The sequence below is a fragment of the Grampus griseus genome (genome assembly GCF_964374135.1).
Source record: "Grampus griseus genome assembly, chromosome: 3".
Classification (NCBI taxonomy): domain Eukaryota; kingdom Metazoa; phylum Chordata; class Mammalia; order Artiodactyla; family Delphinidae; genus Grampus; species Grampus griseus.
Window position 1 is genome coordinate 51,786,299 of NC_139019.1, and position 23,566 is coordinate 51,809,864.

Consider the following 23,566-nt stretch of genomic DNA (forward strand, 5'->3'; position numbering starts at 1 on the left):
TCCTCCATTCCTTCCCTGTCAAAACATGCACCTGCTGATGAGCAAGCCCTCAGAACACGTGGTGAGGGTAAGCTAGTAAAACTACTCATGTCAATGTCATTGGCAGATATTTTTATGTGCTATCCCTTCCAGAGATAGATTCTCTCTTAAAGAAGATTATTGGAGATTAATTTCTAGAAAGACAGAATTTCAGATACCACAGCTAGCCCACAGCATACTGATCTTCAGGAAGGGCTTCTGCAGACACATCTGACAATAATTTAGCTACATTAACGACTGGGCGGCAAAATAAGGGATTTCTTGTGGCTATCTTCTGTAATCCATTAAACAGAAAAAAAGTGTCGTGATCACTAATAAGAACCAATGCTCAAAATTGAAATTTTTAAAACACTGGGATTACAAGGAAGTGTTTACATCTCAAAAGCCTCTATTATTCCTTCCAGCTTTCTCTGAACCAGAAGCTCTCCTATTAGCCTTGTTTTCTTAACAGATCATTAGCTACTTAATGGGAGGAGAGTGTAAATTTGCAGATAACAGTAAGATTAAAGGAAAGACATGTAGATAAGAGTACCTAAAATCATACAAACATTACTTCAAATTAAGAAGCAGAAATGAATATAAAGAGTGATTGCTAAATGAATATAAAAAGTGATTTCTACATAATTTCTCTTTGGGATGATAAAATGTTCTAAAATTGTGGTGATGGCTACACAACTCTGTGTACATACTAAAAACCAATGAATTCATACATGTTACAGTAAATCGCATGGTACGTCAATTATAGCTCAATAAAGCTGTATTTTTAAAGCTAAAAAAATTAATTTACATCTCCACCCCCAAAACGAAATGAAGCTAAAAGGTTACATAGCCTTTATGATTGAGCAAGAAATTAACTACATTAGCCTCAGTACTTAAATAGATTTGCTTCTTCCATGTAAAAGATTTAAATTCTCTGGGTTACGTGGATTTTCTTGTTGCCATTGGGTCTTTTTGCCTTGGGATGGCATTTCTTGGGTAGTAGTAAAACCTAGTGTATGTCTTTTCCCGTAAACCACACTAAGTGTACAGATACTAAATATATATATAGCGATATTAATGATAAAAAGCTTCAAGTCAGAAAATATTCAATATACAAAAACTCAGGACACAGATATTTGTGAAGATAAATATAACTAGGCACTGCACAGCACTCTATATTTATACACAGAACTCTCCTGTCTCCTTTAATCCTCAAGACAACCCTTTGAGATATGCCTTTACTTCTGTGACATGGCAGGGAATTACAGCAATGAACCCTTCCTGGTTTTGTCTGATCTTATTGCAGCTCTTCAGAAGCAAAGCACACAAAAATATTTGAAAGCAACCTTCCAGGAAGGTACTAGCTGGCCAGAAGCCCTGATTAACACAGGTAAGTATAACATGCAGCCTGTAATAACCCTATGCTTGACAGTCTCCCGTGGCCATTTGTTTTCACACGAATAGCAAAATCTGTATGACAATTGCTTTAACTTTATGTGTAACATGTCTTAGATGTGACATGTCTTAGTGAAAACAAAGATTAAGAGCTTTTGGTTAAACCCACAAGCAGTAAGTAATTCAGTTTACCCATGCTGCCAGAGTAAATAAGCCTCATTCTGCATCTCCTTCCAACCCTCAACTTACTAACATTCATTATATCAAAACAAACTCTACAGGGAATGCAGTCTCCCAATGTTCTGCCATGCAGAGGGAGTAAATATGAGGGACAAAAATAAAATTTCAATTTGCCATTTAGTACTAGAGCTAAAACAAGAGAGCTGCAAAAGCAAAATGTTAGTGGAGCATATATTACATCACTGAGGATTTCACACACTACAAAAGTCTAAGTAGAAGGAAAAAGAAACATCAGATTAAATTGTTTCAGTGAGAATAATATATGAAAAATGCATTTGTATCTGGATAGTTCAAATGCAAATTCTTTGGAGAATACTATAATTCAAATGACAATGAGGATCTGGTTACTTTATTTTACATGTAATTTACGAAAGTCCTAATTCTAAAATTTTAAGTCACTGTAGTGATAAGATTTCTTAGAGGAAATAAAAAATTGAAAACTGAAACCAGTCTATTTGTAGGAAACACAGCATTTTCTAATGTAATCCAAAGAAGATAATCACACAATAGTGAAAATAAATATAGACAAAGATATTAAGACAGCTTTACTTAGGATTACAAAATTATCTGTCTAGGTAAGTAAATCACGGTCTAACAGTACCATGGAACACTATGCAGCCATTAAAAGCAGTGATACAGTGTAATTTATAGACCTAATAGAAAGGACCATGCCCGAGGAATAGGAAAAGCATACTCTTTTCCATATCTACCTTTTTACACAACAACCAATTTTTTAAAGAAAAAACTCAACTGCCTTCTTCAGAGTATAAACTAAAGAAAAGGCCAGAAAATGGTTCTGAACCATTTGTGTACAGCTTCAGAACATTGCACATTCCCTAATAACTCTCTGCCTATAGGACAGGGTCTTTGTTGGCTCTCATTCACTGGTAAAGATCAGGACTCTGCCCTACAGCTCCTTAGTACAAATCTTGTAGGCCTGACCTGGCTTGCCTCTATAGCTCAACAAAACTGACATGATATAAAAACTGAACACAGATCCTCAATGGTGACTTATTTATTAAAATCAAGTATGCTTCAATAGTCACTATTAAAAAATTTAATAACAGTAATCATGTGTGCTAGTTAATAAATCCTTAAGTGCCATATACATATATTAAATTTCAAAGAACTCAAAAATGCTAAATATACAAAAGTTAAAAATAATACTGAAAATCATTTTCATGTCTTTGATTAAGCATAAAGAATTTGGGATCCTAGAGTACACACAGCAAATACAGTTGCAAATAATCAACTCTTCAGTGACTTGTTTTGCAAGTTTTACTCACAACAGATCTGCTTCTCTTGAAGCAAGCCATACCTATATTGTTCACAAGCCATTCTCTATTTCCATGCTCATTTCTGTTTCACAAATGCCACAAGGACTTATGACAACCCCGTCTCGGCCGTACAAACCAGAATCTTATTGGGTGACAGAGTCACTTTCCCTAGAGTTTCAGAAAGCTTTACTAAGTAATTTTTCTATGAAATATTCACCTTCATCTTTTAATTGGTCAGCTTTTCCCACATCTTCAGGCACTGAGTTTGAGAGAGGCAGAATGTCATTCTGAAATTAAATAAAATACAATGTACTTCCATTTAGCTACATAAAGAGTCATCCCAGAGAACTATAAATTAAAGTAATAATTATTTAGTACATCATCTGTAAATCTATGTCATGACATCTAACATCTAAATAACACTGTTTGCAAGAAATAGGGAAAAAGTCCCCCAACATACTTTTATTAGAAAAACAAATATGTGGAATTTTTTCTAGAAAAAAATGGGCAACTGTGAATCAATTTTTTTTACTTGCTTTCGCTGTATCTAGAAATCCTACTTCATAAACAAAAACAGAATCAGTATACAAAGAGTAGTAATAGAATTATGCTCAAAGGATTGTTTAGTGAAAATTTTGAAACATAATGTTAATATCCTAAGAGAAAGTCAAATCCACAGGTACCAAAAAAAGCATTTATAATATGATCTTATTGTTTAAATATATGCACATACATTCACATGCACACAGGCTGAAAATCAAAGACTGGAAAGGTATACACAAAAGGTTAACAGTAGGAATATTTGGAAGTAGGATTTTCAGTCTCTTCTTTATATCCTTTCATATTGTCCAAACTTTTTAAAACAATGGTCATAGATTTATTTCCTCATTAAGATAATAAGCATGGGCTTCCCTGGTGGCGCAGTGGTTGACAGTCTGCCTGCCGATGCAGGGGACACGGGTTCATGCCCCGGTCCGGGAAGATCCCACATGCCGCGGAGCAGCTGGGCCCGTGAGCCATCGCCGCTGAGCCTGCGTGTCTGGAGCCTGTGCTCCGCAACGGGAGAGGCCACAACAGTGAGAGGCCCGCGTAAAGCAAAAAAAAAAGATAATAAGCTGTATAAGATTCCTGTTTTTAGCACCTACTATCATCCTCAAACCTCTTTTTCAATAAGGTTCAAACCAAAGTGCTTATGAAAACTAAATGAAAATTTAGAAATGTATTGAGTGGCACTGGAAACAGTGTATTTTTCCATTTTTGGAAGATTCTTTTTAAATTGTGTTGTTGTTAAACTTGACTCCGAAGTTCATAAATGTTTATAATTTTCAAAAAAGTATAATTTGTAGTCAATATACCTATGTACCATATTTATTTATTTATTTTTTGCGGTACGCGGGCCTCTCACTGTTGTGGCCTCTCCTGTTGCGGAGCACAGGCTCCGGACGCGCAGGCTCAGCGGCCATGGCTCACGGGCCTAGCCGCTCCGCAGCATGTGGGAATCTTCCCGGACCAGGACATGAACCTGTGTCCCCTGCATCGGCAGGCGGACACTCAACCACTGCGCCACCAGGGAAGCCCTGGAGCCAGTTTTAAGAAACTATATTTTTAAAATAGTAAGCAACAAATTTTTACAATTAAGTACAATCAGAGAGAAATAGAAGAAGAAAAAAAAGAGCTCTATTCAATCAATCTGAGCTTCCTAGGAGGAAAAAAAGAAGTATTGATCTCTTCAGTACTAGTCAATGGTAACAGGAGCTAAAGAGTGAGCAAATCCAAGTGCCGTCTCACCCACAAGCCTCTCGGGCATCTCGGAGTAAAGAAGGTCGTCTTCTGCCATAGCCATGTCCAGCCTCTGAAATAGGGCTCCCTAAGGATGCCACAAGCTCAGAAAATGAAAGAACCACAGAAACCAAAGAAAACAAAAGGACCACGGAGACATTCCACTATCTCCTTGCATCTTGTCAGATAATTAGAATTCATCTGTTTGATGAACTAATGTATAACTGTATTATCCTTTTTCCAAGTATAGAAAGAGGGAGCAGTTTACTGCCAAATTACCATTTTCATTGCAACTCTAAGAACCTCTTCCCAACAAATTCTAAAAACAGTCTGTGCAGTATTCTCAGCCATGTCCCTGCCAAGTTGAAGTATACCCTGCATGTTTCAGCTCCTCTCCTGAGTTCCTCATTCTGTACTGAAGCTTGAATACAGAGTTAGAATAATAAAAGAGGTTCACGTGGCACCAAAATGTAATGAAAAACCACCTGGGCAGACCCCCTGTGGCCCTAAACTCACTAGCCTTAAGATTTTTCAATCTTATAGTTCATATTTCCTGAAAAGGCCAGAAACCAGAGACCATGTAAACAGTCCTAGGGAGCAGAGATCAGAACACTTGGATTTCAGTCTTGGTTTTGCACACTGACCCTGAACCTTTCCCTGTTTAAAGAGCCCCATCAATGGCCAAATTTGATAAAATCTGCTTCAAAATGATGATGCAATTCCTGATGATTCCTCTTCTATATGGTTTCTTCCCAAACATTAAGACTTTTACTTTTAACTTGTATTTCATGTTTTCGGGGAATATCAATTCAGATGTCAGAAATCTAAAAACACCCGGATACTGTAAAGGACTTAAGAAGTCAACTACGATATATCATTAAATATAAAAGAAGGTGAGAGGATGAGAAGAGTTACTAATATGAAAATCTAAAGCACATTAAAAGTTATATTTTAGGTCCCCAATCATCCATGTGGACCAACTATCTTATACCCAGGAAGAAGTTAGTTACTTAAAGCCTGGCCCCTCAAATATTAACAATCCAACATAATACTGCAGTCATACTTAGAAAATGAGATACTAATGAGAAAACAAAGACAGCTTACCTTACAGAAGGAATTTGTGAACATTTCTGTCAAAGGCTGTGAAACTGCTAGATGTGTATCTTCTGCGCTGATTTTAAAAACTGTCTCCAAGCACTGAATTGCAACTTGAAATAAATTTTAATAGTGAAAAAAAATTAGCAACCTAAAAAAAGAAACAACCTTTTTTTCTGGTAGAAATCTGTACTCTGCAATCTGTGGTAATTCAGCATTTTGATCACAGAACATATGGAAAACTAAATGGTTCATCTGCATAAAGATTTCTGTTTATAGACCAGCTATTGAGGGAAGACAACTTAGTTTCTTATTCCTCACTTAAAAGAAAAATGTTACCTAGAATATAATTTCTCAGTATATGTATTACATCATATTCTTTTTAAAGCAGGTCATTAACAACATATTCCCCATTACCAGTATCTTGAATAAAACTTTAAAAATTATCTTTTTTAATGTGAGAAACAGAATTTTCAACCTGATTAAAAATAGTAAGAGAAACAGTCTTTGGCACATAGGAAACACTAAATATTAATCCTGGTGTACTTACTTATGTTAAAATAGCTTGGCTTTTAAAAATTCATTCAGGCATGCAAATTTACCAAGCACCTACTATGTGAAAGGTGCTGTTATAAGGTGGTAGAGATACAACAGTTAACCTAACACAAAAATCACGATCCACGTGATGAAGCTCACCCTTAATAGAAGGAGGCAGACAAACACAGTAAGTAAAGTACATGGCATGTTAAATGTTGACAGGTGCCTCATCTACATTGATGTATGACAAGATAACCAGTATGGCTAGGGTACAGACTGGGTGGAAAGGCATGGTGGGCGATTATGCTAGAACAAAGTCTGTCGCTGGATGACAAGGCACCTTAAATAATATTTTTAAAGGACATGGATTTGATGCTATGGGCAAATGGAGAGCCATTAATGATTTTAGTGAAGGAGAACAACATAACTGGATTTGTGTTTAGAACTAAAATACTAGTTAAGTATAGCCTAGTAAGAATGCTGAGAATGAATTAGAGAGGGAAGCTGAGGGAGAAAATGGAAGCAAAAAAGCAGGAACCCATTTATGGGTTCCTACATCAATGACCTAAACAAACAAGGAGCCTAAACTAGGGCAAAAACAGTGAAGAACGCATATCCTGCCCTTTTTACAAGTCCTCACTGAGGGGAATGGAGGCAGATTCTTATCCTGAGAGTGCTCTCCTTTGAACAAGAATTCTCTTCTGGCTCAACAAGATGGGGATGTAGCCAAAGTGTCCAGGGTACTTCTAGACAGTGTGGAATAGATTCACTTACATTTGTGTATGACTTTTTTTTTTTAATTCAGTTTGTTTCAACCAAAAACAAAAACTAAAAACAGGTCACACATTCTCCCATTCCCCACTCCCTGTCTCTGGCAACCACCAATCTGTTCTCTGTATCTATGAGCTTGGGTTTTTATTATTATTATTATTTATTTTTTAGATTCTACATATAAGAGAGATCATAGGGTATCTGTCTTACTCTGACTTATTATAGATCCAATTACATTTGTGTATGAGTTTTAAAAGACACATTATGGTCCTGAGAAAATTACCTCTGTCATAAAAGAAACACTATTACTGTCACTATCCACAGATCAATTCTCCTTAGAAAAGGGACTGAATAACAAACTGAGTTACCAACTACCGAAAGTCAAAGTGTCTCTTAGAAAGAAAATAATGCACTGTTTACCCAACCCTCATTCTCTCCCTTTCTATCCTTGCTAAGTAGTTGTTCTTTTACTTCAGTTGTACTTTTACTAAACACACTGGGCCATAAGAAAATAGACTCTCATTGCCATGAAGACAATTAATTAAAAATCAATTATTATTAATAATAATACATGTATGTATATGTATAAATTTCTTTTTGATCGGCATCTTTCTTTCCTTATCATATTGGTCATTTACTGTGCCATGTATCTAGCTGGTACATGTTTCTAGTATCGTACTTATCACACATACTACATTATATGCACTTAAAACATCGGTCTCCCATATTAGACTGTCTCCTTGACGATAAGGCCTACATTTTACTTATCTTTTGACTTTAACACAGCCTGGCAAATAATAGATGCTCAATAAATTTAATCTACGTCTTTGTTTACAGTGGAAGTAACAGTTTAATTTCAGAGGAAATAGAAACAATAAAATCTGCAGAAGAGAGCACTTATTCCCCTCAAAACATTAATTCACAGCCTTGTGAAAGGTGGATAGAACCCAACCGAGGCCTTAACCAGAATCAGAGTATGGAACATCACACTGACAGGGGAAAAGTCCACATAAAAATATGAGGGATTTTTATACTCTAACTTGTTGAGGCAATCCAGTCCAGCTCCTTTACCTCTGCTGCCACTAACCTTAGAACACAGATCTGGCACATTCTAGACACAATCAAGTATTACTAAAGAAGGTGGCTCTTTGGGGTTTTTTTAACACAATTGTTCGTTTGTTTTAAAATCACTTTACTGAAGTATGATTGACATGTAAGAAGCGGCACATACTTAATGGACACAACTCAGCAAGCTTGGGGATAAGTATACACCCGTGAAACCGTCACCACCATCAAGGCCACAGACATATACATACCCATCACTTCCCAACATTTCCTCTTGTCCCCTTTATTGGGGTGTGTGTGTGTGTGTGTGTGTGTGTGTGTGTGTGTGTGTTAAGAACACTTAACGTAAGATCTACCCTCTTACTAGATTTTCAGTATACAATCCAGTTAGCTATAGGCACTGTGCTGAACAGTAGGTCTCTAGAACTTATTTATTTTGCATAACTGAAACTCTGTACCCTTTGACCATTACCTCCCCATTTCCTCTTACCCCAGCCCCTGCCAACCACCATTCTGCTCTGTGCTTCTATGCGTTTGACTATTTTAGATTCCACATTAAGTAAACACAATTGTTTTGATACATAAACTTGCTGCCAAAATGTTTAGTGTTCAACACTAACACATATTTAGAGAGATAAATGGTTTAGTGAAAAAACCCACCACAGCCTTGGAACTCAGGACTCTCATTATCATTATTAATCTAGAAAAAAATCTAATAACCTGGGTGCAATAATTTATCTTACTTTTACCTCAAGATTTTCATTTATGAAACAGGGATTATTATATGTGATCCTCCTTTCAGAAGGTTATACTCAGGAATAAATCATAAAAATCTAAAGAAATTCTATATACAATTTTGCTCCACTTTAACACCAAGCAATAATAGTCTGGTACTGATAAGGAGAGAGACAAGCGAAGAATTCTCAATAATACCATATCCCATCTATATAGCACTTTATACTAAAGCTTCCATATGCTATATTACCTGCCATCACTAATTCTTGACAAATCTAATTGTCTTGACAAATCTATTAGATAGAGGGGGCAGAGATCTCCACCTAACAGACTTAGAAATTAAGATACAGACCAAATGAGTGAGATGCCCAGGATCACTTGATTCAATTCATCAATTCAATTGAACAAATATTTTTTGAGCACCTATCATGTGTCAGGCACTTTTCTAGGAGCTTTGTATATAACAGTGAATAAAACAGAAAAGATTCCTGACTGCTTGGGGCTGCCATTGCAGTGGGGGATGGAGAGGCAGACTGTAAACAATATACTATACAAAGTAGAACAGGGTGAAGAGGATGGGAGCGTGGGGAGCAGAGCAGGGACGCAGGCTGCAGATTTAATGGCATGCTCAGGGAAGGCCTCATTCAGAAAAGAGGACTTGAAGGAGATGGGGATATTACCGTTATCTGGGGGAAGAACATTCCAGGCAGAGAAAACAACTGGAGCAAGCGCCTTTAGGAAAGAGCATTTGGTGCATTTCATTTGGTGCATTCAGAGTGAGAAAGCTAATTTGACTAAAGTCAAATGAGAAAGAGGAGGAGTCTGTGAACAACACATCACAGAAGTCCAAATTATATAGATCCTTTAAACAATGACTGAGTAACATGAAGAGTCACGGCAAGATTTTGAGTGGAAAAATGATGGAATCTGACACAGTTTGTTTTAAAGGATCACTGGTTGCTGCATTTAGAAAAGTCAATGAAGCAGCAATTATAGAAGCAGAGAGACCAGTTAGAGGCCATCACAGTAAAATAAATACTTAGTTCTATCCAGGGGTAATATCAGTGGAAGTGGGAAAAAGTCAAGATATCCTTTGAAGTCACAGCCAACAAGATTTATTGAACAGTTAGATGCAGAGTCTAAGAGAAAGACAAGAGTCCAGAATGATAACAAAACTTTTGGCCAGAGCAACTGAAAAGATGGAGTTGTCATCAACTGAGTTGGGGAAGTTGTGGAATAGAACAGATTTTGGGTGGGAGGATCAGGAGTTCAGTCTTGGAAATGTTCAACTTGAGGTGCCTGTTAGACATATAAGTGGAGATAGCTAGTAGGCAGTTAGATATAGAAGCCTGGAGTTCAGAAGAAAGGTCTGACCTGAGAGTATACATTTGAGATATCAGCATATACATTTGAGAGATATCAGCATATAAAAAAGAACATTTAAGGCCAAGAAGCTTAACTGTATCATCAAAAAAGTGAATGCAGATAATGAAGAGAAGAAGATCAAGTACTGGACCCTGGATATTCCAGGTGAGGGAAAACAAGAGGAACAAGCAAAGGAAACAGAGAAAGAGCAAACAATGAGATTAGAAGAAAACCAAGAGAGCATGAGGTATCCTGGAAGCCAAGTGAATAAATAAATAAATAAATAAATAAAGTATATGGGTGGAGCTTTATCAGAGGCAGCTAATAAATCAGATGAAGACTGAAAACTGACCATTGAACTACCTAAGACAGAAATTGCTGATGACCTTGATGAGAACAGTATGAGTGGAGAGATGGAGGCAAAGGCCTATCTGGAGTGCTTAAGAAAGAGTAGGAGACGGGACTTCCCTTGGTGGTCCAGTGGTTAAGAATCTGCCTTCCAATGCAGGGGATGCGGGCTCGATCCCTGGTTGGGGAACTAAGATCCCACATGCCACAGGGCAACTAAGCCTACGCACCGCAACTACTGAGCCCATGCGCCACGAGCTCTGGAGCCCACATGCCACAACTAGAGAAAAGCCTGCGAGCCACAACGAAGAGCCCACACGCCACAACAAAAGATCCCGCATGCTGCAACTAAGACACGACGCAGCCAAAAAATAAATAAATAAATATTAGGAAGGAAGGAAGGACAGGAGAGGAATTGCAGAAAGCAAGTACAGACAATTCTTTCAAAGAGCTTTCCAGCAAGAGACAAAAAAAGCAGGCAATATTTCAGTGGGGGGAGGGGTAGGTAGTAGTATGGCAAGAGTAATTAATTGTTGTTTTTGAATTTTTAAGAAGGGAGAAAGTTTATATTCTGATGGAAATGATCTAGAAGAGATTGAAAATTTGCTCATGTAAGACAAGGAGGGTAAAATAACTAGAGTGAGAGCCTGGAGTAGGTGAGACAGGATAGAATCCAGTCTGCGAGTAGAGGGGTTTCAGTTAGAAAGGACAATGGATAGTTCATCTATGGTGTCTTAGCCTGGGCTTCTATGACAGAATACCATAGACTGAGTGGCTGATAGTTCTGGAGACTGGGAAGTGCAAGATCAAGGTGCCAGCAGACTCAACATCTGGTAAGGACCTGCTTTCTGGTTCACAGACAGCACCTTCTTGTTGTGTCCTCACATGGTAGAAAGAGTGAGGGAGCTCTCTGGGGTCTCTTTCATAAGGGCACTAATCCCAGTCATGAGGACCCCACCTCTTAATACCATCACACTGGGCATCAGGTTTCAACATACGAATTTTGGGAGGACACAAATATTTAATCCATAGTATATGGTAATAGTTAGACAGGCAGACAGGCAGAGTATGTGAGTACAGATGCTGGTAGGTGGGTAGATGGGGCAGAGAGAGTCTGTGGAAGTTGTTTTCTTATTACTTCAATTTTCTTGATGGAGTAAGAACCAAGGTCATTAACAAAAAGTGAGTACGGGGGAGGAGGTTTGGGTTTTGAGAAGGCATGAGAAAGTGTTAAAGTGCTCATCTAGAGAGCAAAAATATGAATGAACTTGGAACAGAGGGCAGCATTAAAGGTCCACTTGAGGCTCACGATCATGAACTCAAAGTGGGACTAGTCAGTAAAGCTGGGTGTTTCATTCCATCTATACAAAGTCACATGGATATGGGCATAGAGTAGGTGGAGAGCTGGATTCAAACAAGGCTGGGTTTTACAAGAAAGGGAGCCATATACACCAGAATGATTATAATGATCAACAATGGAATTTAAGCTGGGTAAGAATAGGGGTGTGAAAAGGTAAGGGATCAATAGCTTGGAGGTATTGGTAGGTCAAAGAATTGTTGGGGTAGGGATTCTATAAGGAGTGAGCTGGAAAGACAGGCAGCAGAAGTGAAATGTTTAAGATAGAGATTAGGGAGGATAACAATAACAAGGTCTAGGGAAGAGTTTCTCAACCTCAGCAACTACTGACATTTTGGACTAGACAATTCTTTACTGTTCAGGACTGTCCTGAGCATTTGTAGTATCTTTAGCAGCATCCACGGCCTCTACCAACTAGATGTCAATAATACCAGCCCCCCAGTCGTAACAACCAAAATACCTCCAGATAATACAAAATCGCCCCAAATTGAGAACCACTGGTCTAGGGTATGACCAAGCAAGTGAAAGTGGTTGAGATCACTGGAGTACAGAAGGTCAAGAAACCAAGTGGGAGAGAACTGGAAGAATCAGGTATGAATGTATTACAACTGCCAAGAATTAAGATAGGAGTACTGCCAGAGAGACAGTGCGCAGGAGCCACGATAGTCAAAACATGAAGCAGATGTCAGCAGATGACAATAATTAGGAGTGAGTGACATAACCTGATGACAAGGCTCAAAGCTGATAATACATCAGCTTCACTGTAGTGGTAAAGCTGGTATGAGAACTTAGGCTCCTCTCCTAGGGCTTTTTTATTTTATTTATTATTTATTTATTTACTTTTGGCTGCGTTGGATCTTCACTGCTGCACGCAGGCTTTCTCTAGTTGCAACGAGCAGGGGCTAGTCTTCCTTGCGGTGCACAGGCTTCTCGTTGCAGTAGCTTCTCTTGTTGCGGAGTACGGGCACTAGGGCATGCGGGCTTCAGTAGTTGTGGCACATGGGCTCAGTAGTTGTGGCACGCAGGCTCTAGAGCGCAGGCTCAGTAGTTGTGGCACACAGGCTTAGCTGCTCCTCGGCATGTGGGATCTTCCTGGACCAGGGCTCGAACCTGTGTCCCCTGCACTGGTAGGCGGATTCTTAACCACTGCGCCACCAGGGAAGTCCTCCTAGGGCTTTTTTAAATGTCTAGAAGGTGGGCAGACATTTCCACATGATTTCATGTTCAATTAAATTAGACTCAGAGAGTCAAAAATAGGGGCTGGTCAAAAACAATTGGCACCACTTCTGAATGCCATATATAACACACAACTGAAGGCACATAGTTTTGGCCAAATACCATCCTAAAAATAGGACACAACATCTTGGTTTTTAAAAAACTCTCAATTTTCTTTCTGGCCCTTAAAAGTATTATACTGCCTTTGATGAGGAAAAAAACATCTTTTATTAAATGATTCCATTTATCTGTTTGCTACAGAGCACCATAAACAACATTTTCCTTAGATAACCAGTCGCCTTTATCTTCACATAGTCTAACCGCCTTTATCTTCACATAGTCTAACCATCGAGGAGGACAAAAAGACCCTAATGGACTGATTGCAATCTCCAACTGTGTGTCACCAGCTCCTCTCACTGCCACCTGGAAAGATAATCTCACCAGATTGCAAGCAGATTTAGAGCAAATGCCCAATTTTCATCCCAACTTCCTAAAAGCATATTCACAAGGGAAGTACTTGTTGAAATTAATAGATGTGTCCCCTTTAGACAAGAAACAGCTCGAGATGGGCAATTCAAATTGTACTTTTATTAAATTCTCTCAAATGTACTGTCTCATTGCAATAATTAAATCTTTAGGCCACAAGGAAGCTGGGCTCATTGAACCTCCACAAGCCCAGCTGCAGAATTCTATCTTGTTATGGCTATACTGAATTTAAATTTTCTAATGCATAAACATGAAGCAGAAAAGATGGTGTCAAGGAAACATGCAATGCTATCATCCAAGTCCTGCTCAACTTTACAGATTACTGAATCTAATATTTAAAGCTAACATAGATAAGGGTAAAATCCTCTTATTTCAAATCCTCCAAGAGGAAGTTATCAGAGCTTAATAGTGATATAATTATTAGACTTGCATAGTGCTTTTATGATGACCAAGGTGTTTTCATATATTGACTCTAAACTGGATGCTTTCCTATTAGGAAAAGACAACAAGATCTTCAAAGTAAGAACCAGGATTTAAATCTCAGCTTTGTCACATATTAGCTGTGTTATATTACTTTATCTGCTTTCATTTACTTATCTGTTGAATGTGGATAATAACTAACTTAACAGTTACTGTGGAGAAAAATTTCCCTACAATATGAATAGCATAGTTCTGACACATAATAGTTGTTCAATAAATAAACAATAGTTGGGCTTCCCTGGTGGCGCAGTGGTTAAGAATCCACCTGCCAATGCAGGGGAAACGGGTTCGAACCCTGGTCTGGGAAGATCCCACATGTGACGGAGCAACTAAGCCCGTGCGCCACAACTGCTGAGCCTGTGCTCTGGAGCCCGCAAGCCACGACTACTGAGCCCACGAGCCAAAACTACTGAAGCCTGCGTGCCCTAGTGCCCGTGCTCCACAACAAAAGAAGCCACCGCAATGAGAAGCCAGCGCACTGCAACGAGGAGTAGCCCCCACTCGCCAAAGGCCCACGTGCAGCAACCAAGACCCAATGCAGCCAAAAATAAATAAAATAAAATAATTTTTTAAATAAATAAAAAACAATAGTCCTCTTGTTGTTAACTGTAAAACACAAAACAAGCCTCAGAGAATGAAAACACCATAACCTTATTGTAAGGTCTCTCTCCTTGAAAAATCTACAAAATGTTCTGATTTTGATACAACAAAAATAGCTTATAGCTATTTTAGTCTTTATTTATAATTATAACACAAATGAACATAGAGAACAGGTACCTACCTTCCAAACTCTCTTGCTCATCTGAAGTATAAGCATCCATCTGACTTTGTTCCCGTAAGAAACGAATAACTGCATAAACTAGGTGCTTGATGGATGACATTTTTAAAGTTTAAACACTTTTCCTTGATAAGAAAAAGGAAAACACTGAAATAAGTAATTTTAAAGAATCAGTGAAGATTATAAATCACAAGGGTCATAAATTACATTGAAAGTAAAAAGTCTGTATTATCTTCACTTCTTTCTTTTTAAAGAGTCAAGAGAGCACAAAGTATAGATATGCTAATGTATGACATTTTCATTTACACCCAGTAATATTAGGTTATGTTAAAACTTGCAAAAGTAAAATCTTTCTCAAAACATGTACAACATAGCTTAAATTCTCACTGAATAGTTCACTGTATCTTAACAGTTTATATGGTACAGATCCAGAAAAGGACAGGGGTATAGATGCAGATATAGAAGTCCCCAAAAGGCTTTAGTACTAAGTTGAGGGAGATTTCATACTGCTGACTCAGAAGCTGATCCACGCTGAGTATTTTCCTCTGTTTCATGAGATTTTTTTCAAATGTATGCACAATTTACACTCCACCTACTTTTGTAGGTGGAGACAGTTATGTGATGAGAAAATATATTAGGGAAAGGTTGTTCAGCCATTGGGTGTCATTTTTAATAAAAATGGCTTTTCTATTTAATCAAGACATGTCAGAAAATCATTGCCTAAGTCGATGGATACTACAAACCGACCAATGCTCTCTGCAGTAGCTGTGCTCTCGTGGACAAACTGGAAGCTCTGGGTCATGTTCATTCACATGGAATACTATCGCATCCAAACAGTGGCGCAGGGCCATCATGCATTAATGGCTTATTTCCAATAAATTGAATCATCCATCTGCTCCCCAGGTTCCCTAATTCAAAGCCAGGGTGTGGTACCCACCACTAGGACGTTTATTATTTGTGTGCTTATTTTAAAAGCGAGCCCAGCCAATAGGCCATGGGGTTGCAAGTACTAAATAAGGCCCCAGGGCAGAAGGGTGAAAAAAGACTGGTGGGGGGGGGAGGGGAGCGGGGGTGCGAGGGGAAATGGAGAAGGGCAACCTCCTCCGGGCTTCTCCCCCTTCCTCTCCCCAGAGCACATCGACCTCCATCTCCCTCCCTTCGGTACCCAGGCCTCGCCTTGGCCCTGACGGGGTTTGCTGCGGGTGCGCGGTGCAGGCCCGGTCTGGGGCGGCGGGAGACGGACCCCTCCCATACAGAAGCCCCTTACCAGGGAAGAGGACGCGAGACGGTGGCAGCGGGCCCGAGGGCGTCGGTAAGTCGGTCCGCCGCCCCGCTGATTCTCCGGGCTTGAGCCTGGCTTCGAAGCGCAGCGCTGCGAGCGGTGGCCCAAACTTCCCCAGCTCCCAGACCGCCGCCGCCCCTTAGCCCACCCAGCTGTGCGCTTCAACCCAGCTGAGGAGCCTCGCCAGAACCGCCCCCGGGGCGGTGCAAGACGCACAGGGCGGGACGCGGAGCGGGCGCGGGGCGGGGCGGGGCCGGGGCGGGGCTGAAGTGGGCGCCGGCTTGGGGCTGACGCACGTGGGAGGGTTCAGGAGGAGCTTGCCGCCGCCGTCGCTCTTGTCTCTTCTGCTAGGCCGCCGTGCGGCTTCCCGGCGTCCCGAATCCCTCACCCCCAAACCGGAGGACAGCGCTCCCTCAGCCGCCGTCGCCTTTCGGCGTTCCCATGATAGCCCAGTGCTTTTCGGCTGTGCGAAGCCTCCACAGGTACCTCCCGTGCGCGTGTTAACCTTGACCTTGGGCAGAGCGGGGTCTTCCGCCCCGTCACTGCCAGGCGCCTCCGCCCAGCCTTTCCAAACAGCACCCCTCCGACGCTCCTGGAACCCTCCCTTCCCACAGTCCGCATGGTCTACCCCGAGGGACACCTGGCGCGGGAACTTGGGGCCACCTTTTCTTCATCCGCTCCCTTGAGAGGGCGTCCATTCCCCTTTGTTTGGGACTGCCTCAGCTGCAAGCAGTGAGACTGGTCCCAGGCCCAGCCCAAAACGAATGCAGAAAGATGGTCGGGATAAGAAAATCATTTGACTTTCGTCCCCATCCAGAACTGCAGACCTGTCGTTAACAGTGCCGGCAGCTGTAGACTCGAATAACAATTCTCATTTACCCCTCATGCACATCGTTAACATACACATCGTTTAACACTTGTACAAGATGCAGCCGCTATGGTTTTGCTGCTTATTTCCGTCCATGCTTTCTAATTTCCTTTTTATTTACTTCCCATAAAACATTTGGCCTCTGGCCGGGGCTAATTGACTTGGCCCCAAATGGAGGAAATGATTGCTTGGACACGGTTTGGTGCAGCCCCAGCTGCTGTTTTGGACTGCTTCCTTAGCGCCCTCGCCACACCCCTGTGCCATAGACCAGTAGCAACATGGTGAGAGAATTAAATTCTTTGCACGGATGCGCTGGATGGAATGGTTTTCAGAAACAATGCCACTACCACCCGCATTCCCAAATCTAGCTTTGAACTGAAAATCTGAATGAAGAACCAACAGAAAAAGGGAAATATGTGTTTCTTGCTAGATCCTTATAAAACCTTTAGAACCTAGCAATCAGCCTGTAAGCTTTTTAACAGTTTTCTGTTGTACGTTGCCACTCATCTGTGTGGAGCTTTAGGCTACTCCGTCCTTACAGTTTTGGCGCATCTGGGGACAGTAGTGATCATAAAGAGTTAGTGTGATGATTTTGACCATATTTCAGACTGTCCTTTTAGTCTGCAGGCTGCAAGTGGTATAGCTCTCAAATGAAGCTATACCAACAAATGAAGAAATATATATCTTCCTATAACGCAGGTGTGAGAAGAGAGAATAAATTTCATATTTGACAGTAGTTCTCAAACTTTTTAGTCTCAGGACCTCTTTACCACTCAAAAATTACTGAGGACCTAAGAGCTTCTGTTTATGTGGGTTATATCTTTCCTTATTTACCATATTAGAAATGAAACCAGGGAGATTTTTAAAGTGTTTATTAGTTTATTTTTAAAACAGTAATAAATTCATTACATGCATAAATAACATTTTTAACAAAAAATAACTATTTTACAAAACATCTCCAAAACAGTCAGTGAGAAGATGGTATTGTGGATTTTTTTCCTTTGGGTTTTTATTTTTAATTGTGGTAAAATATACATAAAATTTACCGTTTTAATCATTTTAAGTGCACAATTCAGTGGCATTAAGTACATTCACATTGTTATGTAATCATTACCACTATCCATCTCCAGAACTTTTTCATCATCCCAAACTGAAACTCCTCATTATCCCCTCTTCCAGTACCTGGTAACCACTATTCTTTCTGTCTCTTTGAATTCGACTATTTTAGGTACTTGATACTAGGGGAATCTTACAATATCTGTTCTTCTGAGACTGGCTTATTTCACTTAGCATAATGTCTTTAAGCTTCATCCGTGTTGTAGCATGTGTCAGAATGTCCTTCTTTTTTAAGGCTGAGTCGTATTCTGTTGTATGGATATACCACATTTTATTTGTCCACTCATTCATCCATGGACTTTGGGTTGTTTCCACCTTTTGGCTACTTTGAGTAATGCTGCTATGATCATTGGCATGCACATTTCTGTTTAAGTCTCTAATTTCAATTCTCTGGAATAGGTACCTAGAAGGGGGATTACTGGATCACAGGATAATTCTTTGTTTAATTTTTGAGGAACCACCTTACAGTTTTCCACAGCAGCTGTATTGGCAGCTATTGGCAAAGAACAAGAGTTCCAGTTTTTCCACATCTTCATCAACAACTTGTTTTATTTATTTATTTATTTTTAAATAAGAACCATCCTAGGAGTGGCATTGTTTTGCGTTTTTGCAAAACAAATATGTGACTTAATAGAAGGTAGCTGGATTCTTACATCTGCTAACACGTTTATTCTGTTGCACTGGTTCGTTTTGGTTTAAGAAGATGAAGAAAATCCCGCCTGTCATATGTAGTTGGAAAAAGAAAAGTATTTTAATTTTAATAGACGTTTTAGATAATCATGGGTGTTCTTTGATATCACATCAAAGTTTGACAAGGTGTAGTTTTTATAAGAATGGTTGCAATGTGAAATATGAAACTATCAACGTACTTTTTCTTACTGTTAACGTTAAAATCCATAGGTCTGTTTTACACTTGTAATGAGTCTCTTACCTATGCATGATTTTGTAATATCAAACACTATTCATTTGGAAAATAGTGGCTCACTGTGTTATACATAGCTTCCTAATGTTGACATATTTTACATTATCAAATAATCATATTCCTTAATATCATCATCCCATCATAAAAGTCTTCAAATACTAGAAAGCTGGCAAGCTCATGGTGGCAGATACACTTTTTCAAAATTCTAATTTTCATTTGAAAGCTGAAATTTTATCATCGGTAACAAATACTATCAGTTGTTTTCCTTGAAGTGACAGCCTTACTATGTTACATTTTTGAGAGGATTTCTGCAAAACACTTAAGTCTGAGTAACCATGGTTTGTCAGTCATTTTTTCAAGTATAAATGGTGTTCCATGAGAAAAGCAGCTATTTCAGTTCACAATTCAGTCAATTGCACAAGTGCTTTTAATTTGCACAACCAAATTCTCTGGACAACCATTGTATTCAGCCGGTGCACTTTATGCCTACTTTGCCACACATATATTTAATGATTGAGATTTAATAAAATTAATAATTTTTACTGTCTCATCAAGGACATTCTAAAGTGGAATTTACATTATTTTTAGCATGAGGGAGTGACAGTGAAGAATATAATGACTACTAGGACAGTTTGGTGTCATTGCCTTGATTTGTTCTAAGGTGCCAACAGTTTTATCTACCATTGCTTTTCACCATCAGTGCAGACGTCAACCAAGTGAAAAAGGTAAATAATGTCTTAGTATTTTTATGAAATACTTTCAACCTCACATACTCCTTGAAATGGTCTCAAGAACCACTCCCCATAGGATTGCAGACCACATTTTGAGAACCACTGGTATGTGTTATGCATATTCTTTGTTTATGCATGGAAGAAATAAATGTAAAAAGCCGTACAATTATTACTTTTTTAGAAGCTAGCAATCTACCATAAATATATCAACTATTTTGTTACTTAAGGGCGTATATTGCAGTTAATCAACATACTCTACAGTAGTAGTAGTCATCCACCCATGGTTCTTGTGAGTGACTTAATCACAGAATCTCAGTTTCAAAATCTGTATCTTCCTAAAGGAGTCAGCACTTGACCGACCACATGGAAGGCCCTCTATGTACTCCTGATTTCCTGTTTCCTTTGACACTTGGGAATTCATTTTAGTGTTATATGAGTAACTAGGTTTTTACTCAACTGGCTTATGATTTCTCTTGGGTTTTCCTGTTGTTATAGTTGCTGTATACTCGTTTCCCAAATCCAGCTTTGCAGCCAGGATCATTGATGGGGATATTTAGCCAATTTCTTGGGAATAAGTAGACTGGGGATCTGAAGATTGAATTGTACTTGCTGTTCAACTAACCTTGTGGCCTTAATTAAATCACCCAATTTCTCGGATTTCTCTTGAATTCCGTTTTTTTTTTTTTTTTTTTGCCGTACGCGGGCCTCTTACTGTTGTGGCCTCTAGCACAGGCTCCGGACGCGCAGGCTCAGTGGCTATGGCTCATGGGCTCAGCCGCTCCGCGGCATGCGGGATCTTCGCGGACCGGGGCACAAACCCGTGCCCCCTGCATCGGCAGGCGAACTCTCAACCAGTGCGCCACCAGGGAAGCCCCAAGACTGACATTTTTTTGAAAGACTTTTTCTTCTTATTAAGTGAAGAAAAAGGAAATCAACACAGAAACTGCACTAAGTATAAGAGAAAGTCCAGCTTGCAAAATATGGATTTCTGACTTACCATAGCTTATTTTGGAAGACCCTGTCCTTTTCCACCTACTCTGAGATTATCTATACCTCCTGCTTAGCGTTCAAAAGGGCACCCTCTTTATTTCTTAGACACACTTAGCTGGTATCTTTGATACCTAATCTTACTTGCTGTCAAGACCAAGAGAAAATTCTTTTTCTGCCTCACATTGTAGACAGGGTTGTAGGGACTGAAACAGTTGACGGCTGCTTGCCACAAAGCATGACATGTATACTATAAGGCTACATTGTTAGATCTTATCATTCTAACACTGAAAATTATATATTTATACAGCTTTCACATCCTCATAGGAATTTTCTGGCAAGACACAGCATAAAGAAACACAAATTATTTATGTAAACGAGAAGAAAATGAATGATAGTAGATTCCAACTACCAGTTGTACAGCTTTTTTGGAGGTCTCATATTCAGTCACTGTTTCATTTTACAAATATTTACTGAGCATCTGTTAAGTTATTGTTTAATCTCAGCACCACCTTATTCTAAACTATACAGCATTCCCTTGTAAATCCTCTCTTTTGCCATTGTCCTCTGTCTCAGTGAATGTCACCAGTTACCCAAGTCAAAAACCTTGGAGCTGTTCGTGGCCTTCTCTCTGTAACGTTTCTGTCAACTCCCAAGTCTTCAAATTCTTTCTCTTTTCTCTATTCGAGGTACCACCGCTATAATCCAAATCTTTATCATCAGTCTCAGCCTCAATTTTTGCTTCCTACTAATATACTTTCCTTATGAAAACAGAGATCTTTATGAAACGCAAATGTGATGTGTCACACTCCAGTTTAAAATTCTTCTTTTGATTGTCATGAATCTTAGGATAAAATCAAAACTCTTTCATATGGTTTATAAAGCCCTATACAGTCTGACTTAGCTCTCCCGGCTTCTCTTAACTCAATATTTCAGCCAGAGAATTCATATCCTCATCTCCTGGCATTAAATTAACACACGTTAATATCTTATTTGGAGTATGCTTCTCTTCCCCTACCTTTCCACAGCCTAGCTAATACTTGTCATTCAACTTAAAACTTATTATAGGGCTTCCCTGGTGGCGCAGTGGTATAAAATCTGCCTGCCGATGCAGGGGACATGGGTTCGTGCCCCGGTCCGGGAAGATCCCACATGCCGCGGAGCAGCTGGGCCTGTGAGCCATGGCCGCTGAGCCTGCACGTCCAGAGCCTGTGCTCCGCAACAGGAGAGGCCACAACAGTGAGAGGCCCGCATACCCCCCCCCAAAAAAAAATGTTATCCCAAATGCATGTTTCCCTAAGCAATATATGGTTTAGTTTCACATGATGGAACTAGTTTGACATGGCTGTGGTTCATTTTTTCGGTTGTTAGGTCTTTCCTTGTGTGACCATTCCAAAATTTATTATCCATTTTCTTGTCAGTGGGTTGTTCCCAGTTATTTGCTATTATAAGCAATACTGCTATGAATATTCTTTTATTTTCTCCTGATACATATGTGCAAGGGGAAGACCTAAGAAAAATTGCTGGGTTTGTAGGACATATGTACATTCTCAACTTTACCAAATGATGTCCAATTCTTTTCCAAAGTGGTGATGCTAATTTACTCCCTCTCGCTGTATATCCTTCATGAGTAGCCATTGATCCTCCATCCTTAGCAATTCTTGGTGTTGTCAGACCTTTTACCAATCCAAGGTTGTAAAATGGTACCTCTTGGTTTTTTATGTATTGCTGTGTTTACGAATGTGTTTGAGCTGTTTTCATGTTTATATGCCATTTGTATTTTATGCCTGTTAGTGTCTTTTACCCATTTTCTTATTTGCTTGTTTATTTTTTTCATATTGAATTTAAGTACTATTTATATATTCTAGATACATTTCATTTGATTTCCATTCAAAAGTACATATTTATAGTGTATTTTACCTATGCCAGCCACTGAGCTAACTCTGAGAATGGAGCTGTGGACATGACAAATTATCCCTGTCCACAAGGGTTCATGCCCTTACTCTGTTTAAGGACTCAGAAAGTAATCAAACACATCTCTAAAACAGATTGGGATAGATGCTGTTAATATCAGCTTAGTTTGCACTTCCTCAGGGTCAACTTGCCTGACTCCTACTAAATTTGATCCCTCTGAATACTGTAAGTAATTCCGTAGCATACACGTTATTATTAATAGTGTTTGTCTTCCACAGTAGTTCACAAGTTTTCTGAGATCAGGAGCCTGTTTTTTTGTTGTTGTTCATGTCTGTACCTCCAGCATTTAGCATGGTGTTGTTCCCAGAGTAGTTGCTTAACAACCATATGTAGTGACTGGATGGATGAAAAGATGTCATCAGTGGTAATAACTGAAAATTCAGCCTTCATTCCTGATATCTAAGGAGTATAGGCCTAGATTTGGCATTTTTATATTGACAATAACAGTATAACTTCTAGTAGGAAGTAAATATTTCAAACCCTATAGGAAATAGCTCATTGTGAATTTCTTTATGCAAAAAAAAAAGTTGCAAGAGGAAATTTATGTCTAAGTATTAATTTAGATCTAGTCGTGTAATAAAAAATTACAGAGTAGAGTGCAGTAGGAAGCTAACCTAACCAATAGACTCATAGGAATTTTGAGTATATACTAGGTGATATGAGGCAGAAGAGAAGCCATATGTTAAAAGACATGATCTTTGTCATATTCCCTTGTCACCACTGAGGGCATTCAAATAGTGACTTG

General features: G+C 39.4%; 2 protein-coding genes across 2 annotated transcripts in view; one reads left to right on the plus strand and one right to left on the minus strand.

Annotated features, from left to right (window-relative positions):
- The window catches only part of SGTB (small glutamine rich tetratricopeptide repeat co-chaperone beta), a 44,739-nt gene extending 28,381 nt beyond the window's left edge, over positions 1 to 16,358 (minus strand). Inside the window, exons 1-4 of the mRNA XM_082651278.1 lie at positions 16,209 to 16,358; positions 14,945 to 15,066; positions 5,814 to 5,917; positions 3,148 to 3,217 (exon numbers count right to left, since the gene is read on the minus strand). Of these exons, the coding sequence (XP_082507404.1) occupies positions 3,148 to 3,217; positions 5,814 to 5,917; positions 14,945 to 15,044 (274 nt within the window). The 5' untranslated portion in view covers positions 15,045 to 15,066; positions 16,209 to 16,358. The remainder of the gene's footprint in view (positions 1 to 3,147; positions 3,218 to 5,813; positions 5,918 to 14,944; positions 15,067 to 16,208) is intronic.
- Positions 16,359 to 16,559: 201 nt separating this feature from the next.
- The window catches only part of NLN (neurolysin), a 99,928-nt gene continuing 92,921 nt past the window's right edge, over positions 16,560 to 23,566 (plus strand). The window contains exon 1 of the mRNA XM_082651298.1: positions 16,560 to 16,705. Coding sequence (XP_082507424.1) covers positions 16,665 to 16,705 — 41 coding nt within the window. The 5' untranslated portion in view covers positions 16,560 to 16,664. The remainder of the gene's footprint in view (positions 16,706 to 23,566) is intronic.